Source organism: Macaca thibetana, chromosome 14 (genome assembly GCF_024542745.1).
Source record: "Macaca thibetana thibetana isolate TM-01 chromosome 14, ASM2454274v1, whole genome shotgun sequence".
Taxonomy (NCBI): Eukaryota; Metazoa; Chordata; class Mammalia; order Primates; family Cercopithecidae; genus Macaca; species Macaca thibetana.
This window is the reverse complement of record NC_065591.1, coordinates 51,190,730-51,215,574: the sequence shown is the minus strand read 5'-3', so window position 1 is coordinate 51,215,574 and position 24,845 is coordinate 51,190,730. Positions and strand designations below refer to the sequence as shown.

General features: G+C 46.1%; 1 protein-coding gene across 1 annotated transcript in view; it reads left to right on the top strand.

Moving 5' to 3' along the window:
• Positions 1-23,035, top strand: part of SPON1 (spondin 1) — a 297,955-nt gene extending 274,920 nt beyond the window's left edge. The window contains exons 8-16 of the mRNA XM_050759412.1: positions 9,460-9,661; positions 10,595-10,735; positions 11,562-11,637; positions 12,655-12,837; positions 14,223-14,393; positions 14,473-14,640; positions 15,520-15,684; positions 17,665-17,928; positions 20,476-23,035. Coding sequence (XP_050615369.1) covers positions 9,460-9,661; positions 10,595-10,735; positions 11,562-11,637; positions 12,655-12,837; positions 14,223-14,393; positions 14,473-14,640; positions 15,520-15,684; positions 17,665-17,928; positions 20,476-20,639 — 1,534 coding nt within the window. The 3' untranslated portion in view covers positions 20,640-23,035. The remainder of the gene's footprint in view (positions 1-9,459; positions 9,662-10,594; positions 10,736-11,561; positions 11,638-12,654; positions 12,838-14,222; positions 14,394-14,472; positions 14,641-15,519; positions 15,685-17,664; positions 17,929-20,475) is intronic.
• The last annotated feature ends 1,810 nt before the right edge of the window (positions 23,036-24,845 follow it).

Here is a 24,845-nt window from a genome sequence, read left to right as displayed (position 1 = left end):
CAAGCAGCAGGGAGCCGTGATCGCGCCACTGTACTCCAGCCTAGGTGATGGGAGTAAGACTCTGTCTCAACAACAACAAAAAATTATCCAAATCTGTTGTGTCCTCTCCTTCTTCATCCCTCTGTGACCTCGCTTAGTGTCAAGATCAAGTCCACACTCCTTAGTTTAGTGTGCACAGGTGGGCGAAACACACGTCAGGGTTCATCTCCTGGCCTCCCCATACTGCACCTCATGCAGGCCACCCTGAATCCTGGGCAGATCCTTGAACAAGACTTGATTCTGCTTATCCTTTAAAGATGCAAGGCCTGGAGGAGAAGAAGCTCCTGACTGACCCCAAGAAGATGGTTTATGAAGAAGCTTTGGCCAGCCCCTCTAGGGAGTAGTCTACATCCATTAACACCGATATTGAAGACAGCAACAACATGAGCAATGTGGGAGACACTGCTCAGTGGGAGAAAAGGCAAAATCCACAGGAGAGGAAGGGAGGAAAGTGCTGGACATTCAAAAGGAAGATGCCCCAGGATAGGGCAGCGGGGGTGAGGGAGGAGGAGTGCTCATAGCTGACTGGCTGGGAACACAGAAACTATGGTGAGGCACCTGAAACCTGCACATTTAACCATTCGGCAAACTAACGGCCCATCCCCTACTGTGCGCCAGCCCTGCACACGCAGTCCTAGCTCTCTGGAACACTCAGCCCGAGGGGAGACAGACAACAGACAAAGTTGTGCCACTCCAGGTCTTCCCTTTGCACAAGTCCAGGCAGCACCATATAACCTGAATATATAAAATATAACGTCATCATGGCAGCCTTGTAAACTCCAAGGGGATAAATGTTAGAGTGAGGAGTGGCTCTGGAGCCCCAGAGCAGGGGCAGATCCCCCTCCTGCTGTGTGCAGGAGGGACATGGGGCTACGCCTGAAAGGTGTTCCTTGCGCTGGTCAGGACTGGCCCAGGTTTGGGTGGAGCTGAGGCTCTGAGTGGAGGCCTGAGGAGGGAAAAAGAGACCAACACTCAGACAGCTGGCCCAGGGCAGCCCAGCTGGCTGCATGGAGGCCTTTTCTAGCCTGCTGTGAGCTCTAAGCCTTGCTCTGGATCCTCCCTAAGGAAGCTCACACCAGGGCAGGAAAAAACCCACCCAGCCCAGGAAATGCCTTGCCCTCCAAGAGAAGCAACACGAGGGAGGGCCTGCCCAAGGCGCTCTCCTGGCAGATGCACCTTTGCCCATCTCATACCTGTCCTACCAAAAAACAACGATGTGAATTCACAAAAGCCCTCAGTGCCCTTTGCATAATTAACGTCAGTTACCAGTCGGGTCACCCTGAATATCCTTACTATGCTGTCTCCTCAGATTCTCCCAGTTCCTCGGCTCCCAGAACCTGTGTGTAAAGAACCCCTCACTTCTGGTCCTCTAAGTGGGGAGGGGATCAAAGGAAGGTAGGGGTGGGGAGAGTTTGTGGGTACCAATTTTTGTACCGTTAAGGAATCTTTCTGCCGGTTTTCTCTTGAGGAGCCTGGGCTTAGGAAGATGTAAACTACAAATCAAAGCACATTCAGGAAAGAGATAGGAAGGGAGGGAGAGAGGAAAGAGAGAGCAGTCCTTTTACTTTCAGCATCTCCTTGGGTCCAAGTAGGCACTGACCTTTATTATCCCTTTTAATCCTAATAACCATGAGGTAGGTATTGCAATGTCCATTTTACCAATGACCAAACTACTGAGACTCAGAGGTCATATGACAGCAAGGGTGGATATAGAATGCCAACAGTACCCGGCTGATTCTAATGCCTGTGCTTTTCACTATAACAAGATCCTTCCAATTAAGTAACAATTCATTCATATTCCTATGTTTAAATTAATGAAGACATATATACCTGCTAATGAGCCTTCTGATTGGCATGAAATTAACAATGTGACCACACCGAATGGTCTCACACCTACCCCAAAACAAACAAAATCTGACTTTCACTTACCCTGTATCCTATCAAGGAAGATTGAAACATCCTTGATAGGAGAGTCCCCCAAAAAAAGTCCTGTGAAAGGTGCTTAGGGACACTGTGGTAAGCACAGCACAGTTCCTTATGGAGATTACAATTCAGTGGGGAGAGATATTTACTAAATGATCACACAAATAAATGTGACACGTCTATGAAGGAAAGACATAAAGTGCCATGAGAGTGCCTGGGGGTTAGAGATAGCTCCCCCCTAAAAAGGCAATGAAGCTAAGATCTAAGGAAGCAGTAGGCGTTAACTAAGCAAAGAAGAAAAGGGGAGAACATTCTAGAAAATCTGGAGAGACCATCATGTGCAAAGGCCCTGTATGAGGAGGGAGTAGAGTATGTCTAAGGCACTGAAAGGCTTTGGTCTAACTAGATCCAGAAATCAAAGATGAGTTTGGTGTGAGGCCATGCCATGTAACATTTGAAATTTTTTATTTGAATTTTTGCATTAAAAGTAATGAGTAAGACCAGGGGCAGTGGCTCACACCTGTAATCTTAACACTTTGGGAGGTGGAGGCAGGAGGCTAACTCGAGCCCAGGAGTTTGAGAACAGCCTGGGCAACAAAGCAAGACCCCCATCCATAAAAAGTTTAAAAAATTTGCCAGGCATAGTGGCATGTGCCTGTGGTCTCAGCTACCTGGGAGGCTGAGGCAGGAGATCACTTTAGCCGAGGAGGTTGAGGCTGCAATGAGCCATGCACTCCAGTCTGGGTGACAGAGCGAGACCCTCTCTCAAATAATAATAATGGTAAATCATTGAAGGGTTTTAAGCACAAGGACGACATGATCATATTTGCACTAAAAACTAAAAAGCAATAGCAACACTGGCGCCTGTGTGAAAGGGTAGATGTGGCGAGCCCAGTGAAGGGGGCTACTACAGAAAACCAGAGAGAATTAACTGTGACTTCACTAGGATGGTGGTGGTGGCGGAAAAGGAGAGAGGTACAGAGATGTGCGAGACGCGTAGGAGGTAAAATCGACGGGCTGTGGCAATAGGTGGAATAAGGAGGCGGAGAAAGAGCAGTCAAGATGTTTCCCATGTGTCTGGCTGGCATAACAAAGGAGTTGGTGAAGCCACTTATAAGGCTGAAAACGTTAGATGAAGTTCGGTGGGAAAGATCATGGGATCAGTTCTAAATGTATGTTGTTAAGATGTATTCAAGATTTCCAATTAGAGGTGTTAAGTATACGGTTGCCTAGATAGCTCTGGAACTCACGGCAAGAATTCTGCACTGAGATCTAAAATTGGGAGTCCTCAAGGAATGGGAGACAATCAATGCCAAGGGCATAAGAATAGGAATCAAGGGCTTAGGACTGAGTTCCAAAGATCTCTACTATTGAACGTTGAGGAATCTTGCCTGCAAAGGACGCATCAAAGGAGCAGCAAAGAAATCGATAAGGAAGCTTGGTATGGAGAAATCCAGGGGAAAGAAGAAAGTGTTTGAGGCGGGTGGTCGACTGTGCCCAGTGCAGCCGAGAAAACAAGAAAGATCAGGGCTGCAGGAAGCCCTTTGGGTTTATCGACAGGAAGGTCATCAGTGACTTTTGGAGAATCCTTTCTGCTGAGTGATGAGGGGGAAAAACAGCCCAGAGCGGGTGAACTGTGAACAGAGCATGAGGTTACGGAGTCAGCAAGTACAGACGACCCTTCTGTGAAGTTTGCTATGAAAGAAGAGAACCTGGCTCCAAGGGGATGAAAGAGTCAAAGAGCATTTTATTTTTCTTTTTTAAGATGGGAGAGACTTTCTGAAAAACTGAAATGAATATTTTGGGACAGCTTCCCACATTTCACCTACCCCTCAGACTTCCTGAGGCCCCAGTAGAACAAAATTAATTGATGGCAAACACTTAGACCTCCCAAACACCTAAAACCTCTGCACTCAATGCTACCGGCTTGTTAAGGGAAAGGAATTTTCCTTTGATTTTCCCATACCCCAGTCCCCCCTTTCCTCTTCCAAATCTCATTAGGAAGTCAAATTAGGAAGCCTACATGCAGCCAAGTTTTGTTTTGCAGAAACAGCCCTGCCCCTCTTTGCTGAGCCTGCCTGATTGAGGTTAATGGGATTCCAGCCTCCCTCGGCCCAGTGGAAAGCCAGGGTGACCTACTTTGCAAGGTCCTGCCCGTTGAAACTGACTTGTTTTTCAATGATCTGCATCTTTATCCCCAGGACCACTTCATCCCCAGGACCACTTCTCAAAGGACGGCCATGAATGAGCAAATTAGCTGCTGACTTGTTTAGCTCAATAAATCAAGCTGTGGCTCCGACAGCCCAGGGTGCAGGTAGAGACAGGAAGGGCAAACTCGGAACAAAACCCACATCCTTCCCTAGTTCCTCTGGCGCCTAAGTAGAAAATGCCCAGATTTCCTACAAATCAATTCTGAATGTCCATCATTCGGTTCCTGCAATTGCATCTTGAATACTAAGAATCACTGGAACTTTTACAAATAACTTTTCTTTCCTTTCTTATAATGAATCCTGCAAACCACTGTCATCACCTTAAATTATTTCCAGGCACTCTGCCAGATTAACATTGATTAGACAAAGGTCGTGTCTGTGAGGCCAGTGGAGTAGAGACATGGTCGCCTTCTCCAGAAATCCAAAGCCACCTTCCCCCGGGAGGCCAGAGACAGCTTTCACTTAAATCAGGGCTGGAAGATCAGGGCTCTCCCTGCCTCCTGCAACAGCTGCACAGGTCCATCGATGTCCTCGGGATGCTAAGGGAAGATGGGCCTTGGACAGAGGAGCAGGTGGTAGATCTAAGCGTCCAGATGGACCTGGAGTCCTAGATGCCTCCTGGTTATAAACACAGCGTTTTCCAACGCTACAGGAACCTCCCTCAAACCTTTCTCCACACACACCCCTGCAGGACTTCAGCCTAGAGAATGACTTGGGCGCCCTCTCGTGGCCAGATTGAGTTTTTGCAACTCTGAAAATTCAGATTTTTGAAAACACAGGTTGAGAGACAGAACACAGCATGAGTGGTTTAGGAAACCCTCCTGAGTCTCATTGGTGTAGATCTGTAATTTAGGAGGGGATTGTAAGTCTCTGGAAGCAGTTTCAAAATCCTTTCTTACCTCTTTTCTTTTATGGTGTTTTGGAACATTTTGTTCGGAAAAGTTGAATGAGAAGGAAATCAACCTCTACCAAGCCCTGTTATGTGTCCCTCACAATGATAAGCAATTTTCTCACAATAAAACCTTGGGGCAGGATGATGATGCTCCCATTTGGCAGTGTAGTAACTGCAAAGAAAGGTGAGGTGGAGGCCCCCATCACATAGCTATGAAATAAACAGCTGATTCGAATCCAGCTCTGACTGTCACCAGTGCCCTGGGTTCTTCCCTCCACACCATACTGCCTCTCCAAATGTAGAAAGAGGAAACATTTCTCTGGGTCTTCATATCTAATGTGAATTGTCTGTTCATAACTTTATCTAGTGGGATCTTTTTCTACATATTTGGATTAGCTCTGTACATAGTATAGATATTAACACTTTGTCAGTCACACTCAGTGGAGACATTTTTTGCCATCATGTCATTTTTCTCTCCAATTCAGTACTGCCGTTTTCATTTTACAGATGTTTTTCATTGATGGATAATTCCTTTCTTTATTATTGCTTGTATTGTTTCAAAGTTGAAAAAATTAATATTTCTCTAATAGATCTGAAAGCTTTATTTTTTTCCATGATCTGGTTATTTTCTATCTGACTCTGAGTCTGGTTTTTTTTGTTTTTTTCTTGTGTGGTATACTAAATGTGAATCCAGTATTTTTTTTGCTACAGTTAACTTATCCCAACCCCACTTGTTGCACAATCTTTTCTTGACCCCTAATTTGAAAAGCCTGTTCTGTATAGTCCTTATATGTAGTTTCTGGGATCCCCTATCTGTGTTGCTGATTTATATTTCTATCTTATCTGAATATTACGCTATTTTGTCTATCATGCTTTATCATATACTCTGGGATATGGTATAGCTAGATCAACTCTCTTTGCTAGAGCACGGATACAAGTCTGAGTCCCAGATAGGAAGATGAAACCAGATTAACAAAATGTCATGTATTGGAAGACATGGCATATACAAAAGCATAAATACGAATTTTTATGACAGTTTGAACAAATTAAAGCACTTCAGTCCTATCTAGCATTTTCTAAGGAAAACTCATACAGATTCTTATTCATTTCATTTTTATTTTAGAATAAATACTTTGAAGTGATGTTTAATTAAATTTGAAGGTCAAAGGAAATACAAGAGCTCCATGTTCATTTCTTAGATTAATTCATTTACTTCAACAAACATTTGAAGAGAATCCACGGCATGCCAAGTTCTAAGCCGGACATTAGGATATAGCTATGAACAGGACAGAAATGGTTTTCACTCTTTTGGAACCTGATGGGGAGATGTTAACAAGAAATTCCAAAGCAAGAGTGAGTTCAGCATGCTATGGGGAGGTAGAATAGGAGTTCTAAGCAATTTGGGGAGAGGTCAGGAAATACCTCCTCCAGGAAGTGTTACATAAACGGGGTCGGGGGGGATTCTCCAGCTGCAGGGCATATCTGAAGATGCTAGAAAATTGTTCTCAGGCCCTTATAGATTCAAATTTACTCTGTCACTGTGTGATCAGCCATGTGACCTCACGGTCAGGAATTGGCTGCTCCATGTTTCCCACATCTTGAAACATTTACCAGGGTCTAGAGGGTACCTCGCTTTGGCTACAGACTTGGATACAACAGATTGGGCCAAAATGCCTTTGCTGAGAATGATTTCCACAAGGCCTTGGTCCCAGATGGTTACACTCATTGGCTGAGCAGGTTTCAGGGCAGTATGTTAGGGTGGCAGTTGGTTTAGTTTCTACAGCTCTGGATTAGAACTGCTTTTGTCCCCTTAGATTACCATTGTGAATAGAGTCACTCAGGGGTACAGGACATGAATGATTAATCTGGCCTCAAATCACATACTTAGGAAGACAGGAAGGCAATAGATGGAGCGGTCAGTCTCTGTAACAATGGAAGAGGAAACCTGCCTCCCAGGGGACAGCTGGATGCCCCCAGAGGGCAGCCGCACCCAGGTGCCAGTGCTGTCTGCTCCGCAGTTACTAGAAGGCAGACAAGAACCCTGTCCTGTGAGTCCCTACATGAGGTAATGCCATACCTCCATAGACTGCAATCCTTGTGTGAACCAGGTCTTTAAAGAAGCTGTTGAAATCACTGACCTACATGCCAGAAAATGCACACGTGGGAAAAGGAAATTAAACCCCCTGATTGTGCCTAAGTAGCTGATGATGTCATTGCAATACTTTAGCAGTTTATAAAGGCTTCCTAATAAAGCATCTCATTTGATCCTGACAGCAACACTGCAGGTATATATTGCTAGATGAAGATATTGAGATTTGAAGAGGGTGAGCCACTTGCCCAAGATCTAAAGCTAGGAGGTGGAGGAGCTCAAGTCATCATATGCATATTTGTTCAGTCGGCCCACTGGACACCTAGGTCCTGGGATGCAGCTGTAAAACACAGAGTTCCTTCAAGGAACTCCTGGTCTAAGTTGGGGAGAGGAAACAGTGAGGAAGTGATTGCATTCCTGGGGTCTGGCATAGAGACCTGCACAGAATGTGGGAAATTCAGCGCTATGTACTTGCCTCAGCTGAAGGCAAGACCTGTGCAGAGTGTGGGAATCTGGCGCTGTATACTTGCCTCAGCCGAAGGCAGGCAGGAAGGCCGCTCGAAGGGGTGACATGATCTGAGGCTTGAAAGATGAGTGGACCCAGCATTCTCAAGCTTGAGGTATATTAAAATCTGGAGGGATTATTAAATTGCTGGGTCCTGCCCCAAGTCTCTAATTCAGCAAATCTAGGGTGGGACTCAAGAATCTGTATTTCCTTCAAGTTCCTAGAGGTTGCTGATGCTGCTGGTCCAAGGACCACACTTTTCCAATCACTGAAGAGCTTGCCCAATAGATGCAAGTACAAGTGGAACCCGCAGCTAACTTGCAGCTAGGCTTGCCTGTCAGGGCCCAGGGAGCTTCTTAGGTAGCATGTAGGGTGGGATAAGGGAGGGGGTGCATGGGAGGCAGCAAGAGGACCTTGTCAGTCGACAGATGCCAAAGCCAGGGCTCAGGCCAGGTTCTTCTCCACTCCTGTGCCAGAACCGAGACTGGCATCAGGCTAAAATGGAAAGTCCACTCAGGAAGTCTTTTCTTCCCACCTGTCCCCTTTCTGATCTCCATACGGCCCTATGGTGCTTCTCTCAATAACACTAATGGTGATAAGAGTTCTAGGGCCAGGCACTGGGCTAAGTACTGTCTGCAACCTAGCTCATTTGAAATTCACAGGAACCCTTTGGAGTAGACATATGCGATCATCATTTTAAAGATTTGGACACTGAGACACAGAAAGGTTTGGTAATCTGCCCAAGGACACACAGCTGTAAGAGGTGATACCAGAGCCCGGGGGGGCCAGTTCCCCAGGCCCCAGTCGGGTCTGCAGTCATTGCTTTCTGGAACCAGGTGAGGGCAGCCAGAAGCAGCTGGTCCCAACAGAGGCACAGGGACTTCTAGACAGCTGAGGCAGAGCAGCTGCCAGCTGGACTGAACAGAACAGTTGGTCTCTGGCCAAGGATTCCCCATGATTAGCAGCCTGGGGGTGCAGAGTCAGGCCAAGCTGCCTTCAAGCCTCAGCCACCTCCTAGCTGTGTCTCTTAGTTCATTAACCACTTACTCACTTTCATGGCCTCTCTACGAGACAGGATAATAATTCTAACCCCACAGGATTGTCATGAGGGGAAAATGAAATAATATGGGACTGCCACCCACTGTGTGCCCTGGGAATGTGACTCTTTCCTGCCCAGCCACTCTGAGTGGTTGCTGCCATGTATGTCACATGGTCCCAGCCATTCCTGAGAATCTGAGTGACACAAAGAGATAGAGGTTGAAGAGCAGCCTCCGATAGCTTAGACTCAGGATGTTACTCCCAGCAACCGGGGGTGTCGGCCAAAGGTCTCTGACTCTACAGCTGGTCCCTGCTTCCCAGCTGTGAGCCGATGGGTACAGTCTGGAGCTGGACAGTGCCTGCCTTCTGAGGGCAATGGAAACAGGAAGTTGGGGGAGATGACCCCTCTGATGCGAGGTTGAGTTGCAAGGATCACTTGAGCCCAGAAGTTTGAGGCGGCAGTGAGCCATGATCACATCACTGCACTCCAGCCTGGGTGACAGAGCAAGACTCTGTCTCTGAAAGAAAAGAAATACTCGATAGGGTGGTAGTATATGGTCCTCTCCACGTTTCTTCAATGGATGGGCTCAGGACAGAGAAGGTTATAAACCCGTCGTGGCCAAAGGCAGAGTTCAGTGGGAGACCACGAATCTGAATACTCTCTGTCCCTCTCATTCTTCATCCATAATCCAGGCAGATTTCCCTCAGAGTGAGGACCAACCCCCAGAACTCTAATATAATGGTCTCTGTATTTCATTTCCAGGAGAGCAGCACCTTCAGCTGAATTTTCTGTGGACAGAACTCGCCATTTAATGTCCTTCCTGACCATGATGGGCCCCAGTCCCGACTGGAACGTAGGCTTATCTGCAGAAGATCTGTGCACCAAGGAATGTGGCTGGGTCCAGAAGGTGGTGCAAGACCTGATTCCTTGGGATGCTGGCACTGACAGCGGGGTGACCTATGAGGTGTGTGTGTGCCTGGAGTGGTGAGTGGCAAACTTCCCTAGCACCTTCTCCTTGCCCAGCCCCATCCTGAGGGACACAGAGGAGATCTGACCCAGGCTCTGTCCTAGGTGAACTTTCAGTCTGGCTGGGGAGGCCAGCATGGTCTCATCATCACATGTGGTGTGATGTGGGCTCTGGGAAGTGTCTGTGCAGTGGCCAGGAGAGCATGGAGAGGGAAGTGCTAAAGAGTAGTTCCCAAGTGAGCAGGGGACAGCATTCCAAAACCACGATGGCAAGAGCGAAGGTTTCTGGACAGCTGGGCTAAGGAGTTTGCATTCTGTCCTGAATGTCGTATTTCTCTGATATGATCAATTGCATTGAAATCTGGAGCCATCAGAAAACCAATGGGAGAACAATCTAGAAGAACAGACATCTGCAAACTATGGTTTGGAAGACAAATCTGCCCTACCATGTGATTTGTCAATAAAGGTTTCAAAGCCAGCTACACTCCTCCAAATACATATTATCTGCGGCTGTTTTCCCACTACCACGGCTGAGTTGAGTATTGGCAACAGACACAATATGGTTCACAAAGCCTAAAATATGTAGCATCTGACCCTCTACAGAAAAAAGTTTTCCAATGCCTGGTCTATTAGAAAAACTTTGGGATTCAGGCCAACCTGGCTCAGCCATTTCCTAGCTTGGATAGCCTCTCTGAAACTTGGCTTCTTCATCTGAGCACAATCCTACCATGTATATGGAAGAATTTTAAAATACAGTTCTAGAAATTTCCCAGCACAGTAATATGGCATGAACACAATTCCATAAACATAAATAGTAGTTACACTTGTCAAATTCCTATCAAGGACTTTGCTCTGATCCATGTAACAAATGGCTTTTGTGGGTTTTCCCAATTTTATTTCTTACTCTCTACCTCTGTATGTTTTCTTGCAGTCACCCAACAAGCCCACCATTCCCCAGGAGAAAATCCGGCCCCTGACCAGCCTGGACCATCCTCAGAGTCCTTTCTACGACCCAGAGGGTGGGTCCATCACTCAAGTAGCCAGAGTTGTCATCGAGAGAATCGCACGGAAGGTACGGGGTTAGAGCCCACTCTGGCATCGACCCTTCCCGGCAGGAGTGCCAGGGAGATTGCACACCTTTCTGCTCTAGAATCATGGAGTCCCTGGCAGAAAGCACCTCAGGATATGGAACTCCTGGGCCTCCCCGGGTTTCTAACATGCAAATTATTTCATAAGATGAAAATAAGCAGGCCAGGTGCGTTGGCTTATGCCTGTAATCCCAGCCCTTTGGGAGGCCGAGGTGGGCAGATCACCTGAGGTCAGGAATTCAAGACCAGCCTGGCCAACATGGTGAAACCACATCTCTACTAAAAATACAAAAATTGACTGGGCCTGGTGGCAGGCGCCTGTAATTCCAGCTACTCGGGAGGCTGAGGCAGGAGAATCGCTTGAACCCTGGAGGTGGAGGTTACAGTGAGCCGAGATTGTGCCATTGCACTCCAGCCTGGGTGATAAGAGCAAAACTCCATCTCAAAAAAAGAAAAAAAAAAAAGAAAATGAGCAAAATGAACTCAGCAGTGAGGCCCAGTGCTCAAATGAACAATTTGATCTAGGCAAATTGGTTTCATTGTGAGTTCTGTAATTGATTACTAATGTCTCCCATGGGCCAGGAACTGGGGAGTGCTGGTACCCAAGTTATGTATTTATCATCCCTGGTTAGCCATTTCTGCTTTCTTGGCATTTCTTTCTCAGGCAGATTGTAAATGTTGGCCCAGAACTTTGCCATGGCATACGATTTGTATACAGAATGGGCATTAGATTTTAGTCCTCTTTCATCTTCACACTATACATTCCCTTCTTTCGCTATGTGAGCCCTCCAAGTAAAATTCCTTTTGCAGGGGGAACAATGCAATATTGTACCTGACAATGTCGATGATATTGTAGCTGACCTGGCTCCAGAGGAGAAAGATGAAGGTACGTTATTTTCTTTTGTTGCAGGTGGCAACATAAATTGACACAACCCTTTGAGAAAGCAATTTGCTAACCTGTTTTAAGAACCATAAACCATGTGCTTTGACTTGGTAATCCTATCTCTGAGGATTTCTCCTCAAGAAATAATCAAAAACAAGGCCAAGGTTAGGCATAAAGCATAAGGGAATTGGTGAAGATATGACATCAGAATATATACTCAACAACATCAGGCCTTTAAAACAATCATGTAAATCTCGTTTGAATGGGCTTCGCAGGATTCAGACTACTCTCTGCTTCGATTCTCAGGCCAGTCTATAAGGCCGGTGTGGATACATTCACTTTCCCAGCAAGCAAAGAAAGGCCCAGATCTTACAGTCAGGAGGGAGCACAGAGTAATGGTTCAAGCTCAAGTTTTCTTATGGGATCTGGAGCCAGACAACCTGCACTCTCAGTAGACATGTGATCTTGGGCAAGAAGCTAACCTTTCTGTCTCAGTTTCCTTGACAGTCAAATGGGGATGATAAAAGAACCTGCTTCATGCACTTGTGAGAATTAAATGAGATTAAACATGTAAGGCTCTTAGAATGGTGCTAGTACATGATAAGTACTCAATGAATAGCGGCTGCTTTTATTCTTACCATGACAACTGTGTATGGGATCATTGGGAAGATGAAGCCATGGCATGAAAACAAGCCTTGAGCTTTTCAAAATGGCCTACAATGAGCCTGCATGTGTGTGGAAACAATGCCAAGATGAGGGACTGAAAATGAGAAGAAGTTCATGTGTTGAGAGGAAGGGATAATAAGAATCATTCTGCTCATTTAGATATTTATTAGCAAGATGTTAAACTGTCATCTTTAAAGGGAAGTGAATGGCCGCTTCCATCCCAGGAGCACGCAGGCTCACCGAGGCCAGTCTGGCAGCATGGCTTTTGTTGTTCCCAGATGAGCCAGTATGGGGAGAGCGCCAGTGGCAGCTCCCATAGGCTCCCAGGGAAAACATGTCAAACACTCTTTCCAGATGACACCCCTGAAACCTGCATCTACTCCAACTGGTCCCCATGGTCCGCCTGCAGCTCCTCCACCTGCGACAAAGGCAAGAGGATGCGACAGCGCATGCTGAAGGCACAGCTGGACCTCAGCGTCCCCTGCCCCGACACCCAGGACTTCCAGCCCTGCATGGGCCCTGGCTGCAGTGACGAAGGTGAGGAGATAACCCAGACCAGCCAGGGGCTTGCAGGAGTTCAGGAAGGGAGGGTCTGCCCAGCTGTCAGACAGTGTCCCTGGTGAGGGCACAAGGACCCTGACAGTAGATGTCAGTGGGGTCCACCTTGGGCAGACTCCTATCTGCAACAGTATCTTGAGGGCTCTGAACACAGAACCTCTCTTATGACATCAAAGGAATTCTTGAGATTGACTGACCACCCCCCCTTCTTTTACTGAAGAGCTTACAAACATAGATACATCTTATGACAAGTTACAGACAACACATAGCCTGCTTCTGGGACTTAACTCCAATCTCTTCTTAAGGAGACTGTTAACAGATCAGCCCAGATTGAATCTAGATCCATTGCCCTAATTCTGTCATTTACGGCCCCTCATCTGTGTTCTACCTCAGCGTGAGTCAGAGCACTCTCACTTCTTCGTGTCAGGACCTTCGGGCTGATTGCAGAAATTCTCAGTCTCTCTATTTGCAACAGCGCAAAGGTCAGGCTTTAAGTATAATCTTGCAACACCTATATCATGATGGCTCAAGCTGCAAGATTGCACTAAGCTGATTGCTGTGCAAAGGTCGGCTATCTGCTTCCCAAGCCATGACCCCTTTCTCTGCCTGATAGATCTACGCTACTCATGCCCTGATCTTACAGATGCAATAAGGCAATGGGAAGGTATGTATAGGCTGGACTGGTGTATGGCAGGGAAAAAAACCACTTCCAAGCTGAGGATAGAGAAAGCAAGCGTATCCCTTGCAGGTCATTAATTCCTTGGTTCTGCCTAGAGGGAGGCTCTTAAATACCTCTCCCAGCGCTGCACTTTCAGGGTGGTTTATTGCTAGCTCGTTTTGCCCACAATAAGCACTTTGAGGAGGAGTAAACCCTCCCATAGACAAGTCATTCCTACAAACAGGCGGGAGGAAAGCTGGGACTGGCCTGTCAACATTGAAGGCTCTCTTGGGGCTGGGAATGGGAAGCTGTCTAAGCTGAGGAGCTGAGGTCCTTAACCTCCCCCTCCACAGGGAAGGATTGTTCCTCATACAAATGGATTATGATTTATCTTAAATTATATGTGGATCAAATTATATCTTATCTTAGATATATGTGTGTGTTTACATTTTTTAAACACCCTCCTTTCCATACAAGCATCTTTCAAAAGTATTTTCATGAGATAAGGAGTAATTCTGAGTGTCCCATGCACCTGGAAAAGAGGCATTTCCTCTTAGAGAACTTTGCTGGTTTAAGGATTTAGACCTCTTAGGCATGCTGACATCCTCAACTGCCTAACTCTTGATTCCCACTGGCGGGAAGTTCCCGCCCCGCGGCCTGGCGGGTGCCCCCGCCACTGCTGCAGCGTGCACTCGGTATGTTGCAGACGGCTCCACCTGCACCATGTCCGAGTGGATCACCTGGTCGCCCTGCAGTATCTCCTGCGGGACCGGCATGAGGTCCCGGGAGAGGTACGTGAAGCAGTTCCCAGAGGACGGCTCCGTGTGCACGCTGCCCACTGAGGAAACGGAGAAGTGCACAGTCAACGAGGAGTGCTGTGAGTGGGGGCCCCGGGCGGGCGGGCAAGCAGGTCGGGGAGGCAGCAGGTGCGACTCCAATGCTGCCGGCCTCCCCAGCTCCCAGCAGCTGCCTGATGACCGAGTGGGGCGAGTGGGACGAATGCAGCGCCACCTGCGGCATGGGCATGAAGAAGCGGCACCGCATGATCAAGATGAGCCCCGCAGATGGCTCCATGTGCAAGGCCGAGACGTCCCAGGCAGAGAAGTGCATGATGCCCGAGTGCCGTGAGTGGGAGCGGGGGTGGGCTTGGAGGAGGCCACCGGGGACAGGCGTGGAGGGCCATAGCATCTACTATTACCACCATGAAGGTCGGAGGCTGAGCAGGAGGAAAGCATGGCCCAGGTCCTTGCCGGGCACTGCTGGGAGCCAGATGAGAGCCATAGGTGTGTGGACATCAACCAGAACCAGAGAGTAACCTCCATTGGGGGACATTCTAAGCAATGCTGGGGTGGCAAACGGGAGGCCTCTGGATAGAATTCACCTGCAGCCGTGTTTTATAGGAGTGTCTTTCTTGCTGTGGTGGGGAGGAGAGGCAACACATTTAGGCGGGACATACACTACCCAGGTCCAGCCCACTCCTGTTGTACATTGGACTTGGTTGATCCCATAAAGCATGACCCCCCCTACTCTGTACACAAACGCATATGGGCCCACCCACACATCAGTACACAGATGTATACAGGCACACAAGTACATACACACTCTAGGGAATTCAGGACCACAATGTCCAAAAATGCAGCCCTGAGCCTCTTCTTTAGTGCCTGATTCTTAGTGAATGTGGGATGTTTCTGTCTCTAGGAAGACCCTACTAAATCTTCAGTGGCATTTCCAGTGGGGACTTATGTAGTCATATTGCAACCCTCATGTCATAACCACCGGGGCGGGGCGGAGGAGGGGGTAGATGAAAGAGAGTGACAAGAAGAGCAGTAGGCTGCTGAGCCACCTCTTGCTCCATAGAATTCACTCTTATTTGAACCCATGGGCCAATTCCACTTTATTCCAGGGGCCAAAGCAGGAGACTGGGTGTGGGACATTGTGGGGCCAGGGAGATCAAAGAAAACAAAAGAACCTGTTCTCAGTGGCAAACCCGGTTCTTGATCTAGATACCATCCCATGCTTGCTGTCCCCATGGTCCGAGTGGAGTGACTGCAGCGTGACCTGTGGGAAGGGCATGCGAACCCGACAGCGGATGCTCAAGTCTCTGGCAGAACTTGGAGACTGCAATGAGGATCTGGAGCAGGTGGAGAAGTGCATGCTCCCTGAATGCCGTAAGTCCTGGAGCTCCCCAAAGCCTATCACTTCTATGTTCCTGAGTCCAGGGAGCCCTGAACCAGCCAGTGCTAATACTGCTAGATCCTAGAATAAAACGGTTTGCTGGGGAGGAGTTTGGGGTTTGGCTTTCAGTGTTTGCAGTTACTTAAAACACTGCAGTCAATTTCATTAGTAAAGTCAGAATCCCACTACCGTCTACATAACACCCAAAGTTCAAGTTGCTGTGAAGTGTAAATGAGAGACACATATGAAAAACAGCACAAGGCTCAATAAACCTTAGTTCTTTCCCTCCTTTCCCCCAACAATTATGGGCTTGCGTGACCCATGGATTTTCCAAGCTTTTTAATTCTATTCTTCTCCCTGTGACCATTTTATTTCCCCATGACCAGAAGCTGGACATTAAATCAATGACTCCTGCAGACTGGTAAGAAAACCAGCAAGAAAACAAGCCAAGTTCTCAAAAGCTCACCCCACCCCACTCCACTCCCAGTCCTGTTTTCCAAAATATCTGCGATCAGCTGTTTGTATTATATGGGACTAATCTCCAAGCCGAGCAAGCCAGTTTCCTTGGCTGGTCTTCCAAGAGCTGCTCTTTTGGGTGGTGAAAGGGCAGGCACACTGGCTGTGGCTCTGGTCCCCTCCAGCATGCACTTGTAGTCCTTCATCCTCCCTCCCCTAGCTAGTAACCTTCAGCCAATGACTCAGCACCTCTGTTCCTCAGTTTCCCCATCTGTAAAGTAGCAGGAAATACTTCCTAGGTTGCTCTGAGGATGAAACCAAGTAATTGGTCCAAAGTGTGAGCACTGGACATGGCAAGGATAGGCCTTAATCCCTACCCCACGCTCCAGTTCCTGGGCTGTTTTAGGAGACTCAGCCACAGGTGGAGGTAACTTGGACCATCCACTAGAGAAAGCCTGGGATTTTCAGTAACTAAGACTGGCCCATGGTTCAGGCCAGCTCACCAGAGTTAGGGCCCCATAGCCTTCTGACTGAGAGTACCTGACTTGAAAGTTTTATATCCAAAGGGTCCACTGAAGGAAGGAAGAAAACAAAAATTTATGAAGCACTTGCAGGGCTGGGAGCATCTCATTTAATCTTTACAACCTAATGAGAAAAATACCATGATCCCCATTTTGCAGATAAGAAAGCTGCCTGAGCTTCCACAGGGGGGATAAAAGAACTGAAACTTGAACAAAATGAGGACATCTAGGTCCACCCTGACTTTGGCCTTGCAAGGCCAACAGAGAGCTTGGAATAATTTGCCTCCCTGGGACACATCCTGACAGTCAAACTGATGTGTTATTTTCCCTTCACATTTATGAGATGCTGGCTTAGTAAGAATTTACTGGATCTCGTACTGTGATAAACCATGAAGCACCCTTGCTCCTGACCCTCTTCTCTACTGAATGTCCCATTTCTGGCTCCTGTGTTTTTTGCATAGACCACCATAGATAGAACACAGGATGATGTTGGGAATGAAAAGCTGCCAGGCTGTGTGAGAACCAAAATGTCCCTGGCATTGGTCCACAAGGGTCAGCCACCTTTAGCTTATTGACTTGTTCTCTCCAAAGAGCAGCAGGGGGGGCTTGTTGGCCTTGCTCTGAAAAATATCACCAGTGAGTCTGGGACTGTGGGAGGCTATTCTGTACTTGAGGCTGATCTGACAATATTCTAGGAGTTCACAAAGCAGGGCAAGAGGCTCTGAACACATCTTGAAAGTCCTCCAAAGCCTTCTTGAGTCATAGAGGGAGCACAGAAGTTGATGACCTGGCACCAATCCTGCCTCTGCTGCTTACCAACCACAGGGGCTGGATGAAGTCAGCCTGCCTCTTTGGAGCTTCAGTTTCTTCTGTAAAATGGCATGACACAGCACCTGCTTTGCATTCCTCATAGGCTTGTTGAGATGTTCAAAGGAGTGTGTGACCATATCTTGTTTCAGACATGTGATACACTCATGCCCATCTGTGTCTTGCCAGCCATTGACTGTGAGCTCACCGAGTGGTCCCAGTGGTCGGAATGTAACAAGTCATGTGGGAAAGGCCACGTGATTCGAACCCGGATGATCCAAATGGAGCCTCAGTTTGGAGGTGCACCCTGCCCAGAGACTGTGCAGCGAAAAAAGTGCCGCATCCGGAAATGCCTTCGAAATCCATCCATCCAGAAGCTACGCTGGAGGGAGGCCCGAGAGAGCCGGCGGAGTGAGCAGCTGAAGGAAGAGTCTGAAGGGGAGCAGTTCCCAGGTATGGCTCCCAAGTGTGGGCCTGGGCTGGTGTCCAGGACAGGCAGGGCTCTGCACTGGGCTAAGTCTTGGACCTGTTTAAAAGGAGTCGGGGAGAGTCTGCATTTTCTGGAGTCTTCAGACCACATTTTGATTCTTCAGATCCAAGTTTGTTCCCAAATATTGAGCAAACGTAATTTATAAAGGAGATTGGCGGTGGGAGGGTCCTTTATCAAAGAACATTTAGACAACCTAATTACCTGACAAAAATAAATTTTCAAGCAAAGAATCTTTAGGAATTACAGTTTCTTCTTTTTTACACACATATAAAACCAATGTGTCCAACTTTGCTCAAAGTCAGTTATGACTTAGCAACCCCATTCACTCCTTGCAAAGGGGGAACATGATACAGATGTGTCAAAGGAATCTTGTTTGCCATTTAGGGAATGTTACTGAGAATCTCCCAGAACACATCTTCCATTTTAAGGGTTTGGCTCAGACAAGGCAGCCATGGCCTGAGACTTTGATTTTCTTTGCAAGGCTAACCAGAAATTTAGCAGCAATATCATGTCAGCCTTGAGTTTTATTTCCCCAAATAATATTGATCCAAGCTGCCAAATAACTAATAGAACAATGCACCAAGTGCTCAGGGAGCTGAGGAATGAGCATCTTACATTGACTGGAGTTCAGGGAGATGTTAAAGCAGGGAAAACTAGAGTGGGTCTTGAAAAACCTGGATGAGTTTGCCACTTAGAAAAGTGTATTCCAGGCTGGGTGTGGTGGCTCATGGCTGTAATCCCAGCACTTTGGGAGGCCCAAGGTGGGCTGATCACCTGAGGTCAGAAGTTTGAGACCAGCCTGGCCAACATGGTGAAACCCCATCTCTACTAAAAATACAAAAATTAGCCGGGCATGGTGGCACACACCTGTAATCCCAGTTGCTTGGGAGGCTGAAGCAGGAGAATCGCTCAAACTGGGGAGGCAGAGGTTGCAGTGAGCCAAGAGCACACCATTGCACTCCAGCCTGGGCAACAACAGTGAAACCCCATCTCAAAAAAAAAAAAAAAAAAAAAAAAAAAAAAGTACATTCCAGGCCGCAAGAATAGTCATTACAAAGGCACAGAGATGCCAAAGACCATGATAGGTCCAAGTGATAAATGGGATGCAGATGAAGCACAAACGACAAGGCAGGCAGGAAACCAGGTTGGGAAGGTGGGGACCAGACCACAAAAGGCCAGTGGCCCACCAAGCATTTGGGACTTGACTCTGTAGGTGGTTTTAATCAAAAGGGTGACTGTATCAGACCTGTTTTGAGTGATCTGGAGGTGGCAAAAACACACACAGAGGCCAGATAGGTTTTATTTGTAACCCAAGAAAAAGATTGTAGGTCCCCAAACTCCAGCTTAACTTCAGAGATTTCCAGGACTTTAAAAATCAGAAAACTTGATGTACACATTAACCTTCACTTTTTTACATGGGCATCTTTCTTCAGCACTGAAGCCCCTGGTAGGCATTTTCTTTTTCTTTTAAAGTCCCATTCTTTTTTTTAAAGATGTTCCACCTCCACCTAGGATGATGAGAAATGGAAAAAGTATGAGGAGCTACTTGACCGTTCAGGATCCTTATGATTAGGGAGCTGTTTGCGTATCAGTGTTTCTGTTCTACATGGTAGTTAGCCAATCAACAAACGTTCATTAAAGTCAACTATGTGCCAGGTACATAGTTGTACCATACATTCCTCCATGACTCTTAGCTGTCGTGTGGTTAGCAAATCTCTCATGTGTAACCATAAATGTGATGGGTTCTATAAGAGAGCAATCTAGAGTGCTATGGAAGCAGTAATCAAAAAATCTAATTAATCTCTGGGGGTCAAGAAAGTTTTCTTGGAGAGCAGCATGTTTATGCTGAGTAGGAAGAACAAAAATTGTACTTCTCTATACTTAGCATTTGGGAGCCAAGTACTTGGGGAATAAGGCATAAGAGAAAGCAGTTTAGTGTTCCTTGCATGGCTGCTGCGTAAGTCACCCCAAAACAATCTTTTTAAACAACCACTTAGCATGATTCTGTGGATCAGTGATGTGAACTGGGTCTACTGGATGGTTCTTCTTGGGTCTAGTTTGGACTCATTCATGTGGTTATTACTAGCTGGTGGCACAATTGGGCCAGACCAGCCTCACCTGCATATCTGGGGCCTCATGAGATGGCTGAGGCCTGTCTGCACATGGTCTCTCCAGTGGTCTAGCCAGGCTTGTTTACATGGTAGAAGCTTTTAGGCCTGTTTTTGCTCATGTCCCATTGGCCATAGCAAATCATGTCATCAAGCCCAGATTCAAGAGGTGGAGAAACAGAGTCTGCCTTTTGATGAGAAGATTCGTGAAGCATTTGTGGCCATTTTTTGCAATCAGTCACATATGACCTAACTGTCCTTAATAAGGACTCTAACCAAATCATTACATACTTGAACAGAGGAGGAGACCAGACAACCACATTTCACAGTTCTACTAGAGTTTAGCATTCCTGTTCCGTCCCCAGTTTCCGTAGGCCTAACAAGGCATTCTCATGCTTTCAGGTTGTAGGATGCGCCCATGGACAGCCTGGTCAGAATGCACCAAACTGTGCGGAGGTGGAATTCAGGAACGTTACATGACTGTAAAGAAGAGATTCAAAAGCTCCCAGTTTACCAGCTGCAAAGACAAGAAGGAGATCAGAGCATGCAACGTTCATCCTTGTTAGCAAGGGTACGAGTTCCCCAGGGCTGCACTCTAGATTCCAGAATCACCAATGGCTGGATTTGCTTAAGACAATTTAAATTGTGTACACTAGTTTTCATTTTTGCAGTGTGGTTCGCCCAGTAGTCTTGTGGATGCCAGGGACATCCTTTCTGAATACTTCTTGATGGGTACAGGCTGAGTGGGGCACCCTCACCACCAGCCAGCCCTCTTCCTGCACGGGAGTAGTGTCAGCCACCTTGTACTAAACTGAAACATGTCCCCCTGGAGCTTCCACCTGGCCAGGCAGGACGGAGACCTTGACCTCCTCCACATGGAGAGGCAACCATGTCCGGAAGTGACTCTATGCCTGAGTCCCAGGGTGTGGCAGGTAGGAAACATTCTCAATCAGATGAAGAGAGCAGATTCCCCTCATTCTCATCTTTGGCCTGTTCACTGAAACCACTGTTTGCCCATCTCTTCTTAGTGGAACTTGAGGTCTCTGTTCAAGTCTCCTCAGTCATCAATAGTTCCTGGGGAAAACAGAGCCGGTAGACTTCAAGAGGAGAACTGATGTTGGGTGGCTTTTATTCTTCCACTGAGAAATTCGGAATACATTTATCTTACCCCTGATACTGGCTCCTGATGCCCCCCACAAAAAAATAAATTATGGCTGCTTTATTTAAATGTAAGGTAACTAGTTTTTACACCTGAGATAAAGAATAAGTTTAGAGTGTATTTTTCCCTTGCTTTTAGGGTTTGGGAGGAGTATGCACAATTCCTCTAGGAAGCCAACCTTCTGAACTTTTAGGTACTAAATCCTTACTGGAACCAAGACCAAGGAAGCAAAATTGGTCTCTTTAGCAGTCCCATGCCTGAATTTTAAAATCTTCCTATACACATCTAGACTTTCAAGTTTGCAAATCAGTTTTTAGCAAGAAAACTTTTATTATACAAGCATTTTGCTAAGTCTGCCCAAAGCCTCCCCGCAAGGCGTTCCTTCAACAAAATACAATCTCTCTCTGTACTTTAAAAGTTATTTTAGTCATGAAATTTTGTATGTAGAGAGAAAAGGTTATCAAGACAGAAAATAAATCTAAGGGAAAGGAATATTATAAGATTAAGCTAAGCAACCAATTCTGGTGGAAAGCCAAATCTGTCAGTGCTCCACACCAGGGCTGTGGTCCTCCCAAACATGCATAGGAATGGCCACAGGTTTACACTGCCTTCCCAGCAATTATAAGCACACCAGATTCAGGGAGACTGACCACTGAGGGATAGTGTAAAAGGACATTTTCTCAGTTGGGTCCATCAGCAGTTTTTCCTCCTGCATTTATTGTTGAAAACTATTGTTTGTTTCATTTCTTTTATAGGTCTTATTACTGCTTAATCCAAATGTGTGCCATTGGTGAGACACATACAATGCTCTGAATACACTAAGAATTTGTATTAAACAACACATTAGGATATTTCCAAATACAACATATGTTCTTTAACACAAGAGAGACTGTTCCATAAAAATTCACTGGGTCTTTCATGTCTTTAAGCTAAGTAAGTGTTCAGAAGGTTCTTTATATTGTCCTCCTCCATTTTCAATAAAAGATAGATAGGGCTTTTGTTCCCTTGTTCTTGGAGGGACCATTATTACATCTCGGAACTACTTGTCTCCAACATGTTTTAAATCCTTAAATGAATTGCCTTCTCCCCAAAAAAGCATAAAGAAACGCAAGATTTAATTTTCTACTCGGGGGGGAAAAAAAGTCTTCATATAGAAGTGCCCACTTTTGCAATGTTTTTCTAAGCTATCTAAATAACTCTCAACCCATGATACAGTTCCTTAAAACGGTGATTCCTAATTCAAGGACAAGCCACCCAGTGTCTCATGTTCTTATTTGATCCCAGTTGGGTACGTGTAAAATCCTGATTTGGGAGACTTGACTTAAAACCAGGTTAATGGTTAAGAATGGGTAACATGACTCTTGTTACATTGTTATTTTTTGTTTGCAATGGGGAATTTATAAGAAGCATCAAGTCTCTTTCTTACCAAAGTCTTGTTAGGTGGTTTATAGTTCTTCTGGCTAACAAATCATTTTGGAAATAAAGACTTTTTACTACAAAAATGAAATCTGTTTGGACTTCCACTTGAGATAGTAAAGACAGTATCAGACACCCAGTAAAAACTGCCATTTAAAGAAGTTGTAATTGTTTGTTGTGTATATATTTTTTTCAATGCCAAACCAGCTGTGATCCAATTTACATCCACATTTTAGGTTCAACAGCAAGAAGTTCAGAGACAGATTTCCCAACCAGACATTGGGTCACTCACTGGTCACCTTGCCAGTGCATTTTATTTGAAGGGAATCTGTTGTAGCAAATGGGAATAAACCTGGGCTTCTATAGACCCAGAACTGAAAAAATAAACATTTGTGCTGTTTTTAATTTGAACTTTGCGTACTGAACACATTTTAGGGATACTCAAAGTCTATGTACTCCCTCCAGGAAGTAAGGGTACATTATACATTCTCACATGACTATAGCTCTCCAGAAATAGGTCAAGTGCATGGCTAAAATGTACTATGGCTTGAGTTTATTCCCACAAAAACTCATATTTGAAATTTGATGCCCAAGGTGGCTGCGTTGGGAGGTGGGCCTAGTGGGAAGGCTTTGGGTCATGCAGGCATCTCCCTCATGAATGGCTTGGTACCACTATAGTGAAGGAGTTCTAACTCTCTCTAGACTGAATTAGTTCTCACAGAATTGTTCCCATGGGAGTAGGTTGTTACGAAGCTAGGATGCCCCTTGGTTTTGCCTCTTCAAACACGTCCATGTCCCTTTTGACCTTCCCCGCTATGTTATGGCACACCATGAAAAGCCCTCAATAGAAACGGAAGAGACGCTGGCAACATGCTTCTGGTACCTCCTAGCCTGAAGGACCATAAGCTAAATAAACCTCTTTTCTTTATAAATTACCCAGCCTAAGGTACTGTTATAGCAACATTAAAAGGACTAAGATGAATATCAATACACAAAAACTCTCAAATTATTTCTGTGACTTCTGTTTAACCCACATTTCAGACGACAGTTAAAAAATAAAAATTTTTTGTGAGATGGAGTTTTGCTCTTGTTGCCCAGGCTGGAGTACAATGGCGCAATCTCGGTTCACTGCAACCTCTGCCTCCCCAGTTCAAGCAATTCTCCAGCCTCAGCCTCCTGAGAAGCTGAGACTACAGGCATGTGCCACCACGCCTGGCTAATTTTTTGTATTTTTAGTAGAGACAGGGTTTCTCCAGTGTTGGTCAGTCTGGTCTCAAATTCCCGACCTCAGGTGATTCGTCTGCCTTGGCCTCCCAAAGTGCTGGGATTACAGGCTTGAGCTACCGCGCCCAGCCAAAAAAATAATTTTTTTAAATAAAAGAAAAATTATTTTTTTAAATAAAAGGCAACCTGGCAAAACCCTGTCTATATAAAAAATACAAAAATTGTCTGGGCGCAGTGGCTCACGCCTGTAATCCCAGCAGGCTTTGGGAGGCAGGGGCAGTGGATCACCTGAGGTCAGGAGTTTGAGACTAGCCTGGCCAACGTGGTGAAACCCCGTCTCTACAAAAAATACAAAAATCAGCTGAGCATGGTGGTGTGTGCCTGTAGTCCCAGCTACTCGGGAGGCTGTGGCAAGTGAATCACTTGAACCAGGGAGGCGGAAGTTGCAGTGAGCCGAGGTCGCGCCACCGCACTCAAGCCTGGGCAACAGAGCAAGACCCAGTCTCAAAAATAAATAAATAAATAAATAAATAAATAAATAAATAAATAAATAAATAAATAAATAGGCGTGGTGGTGCGTGCCTATAGTCCCAGCTACACTGGAAGCTGAGGTGAATCACCTGAACCCAGGAGGCAGTCTGCTGTGGGCCATGTTCGTAACATTGCACTCCAGCCTGAATGACATAGCAAGACTCTGTCTCAAAAAAAATCAGAAAGCTCAAAGACCTGTAGAAAGGTCTCTCATCAGTTTATAATGGAATCTGACCATTAAAAGAGCTCAGCTTTGGAAGTTCAGCTACAAAGGAGCTAAATATTTATTCCCTAACGATATAGACTCTGTTGTTTAAAAAAAAAAAAAAAAAAAAAAAAACACCCTAAACATTAATGTTTAATCCCTAATTATAGCATAGACTCAAGGAAGACACAGTCATTTCCTCTATTTTGTTATGTGGTGCCATCAGTTTTAATAAGA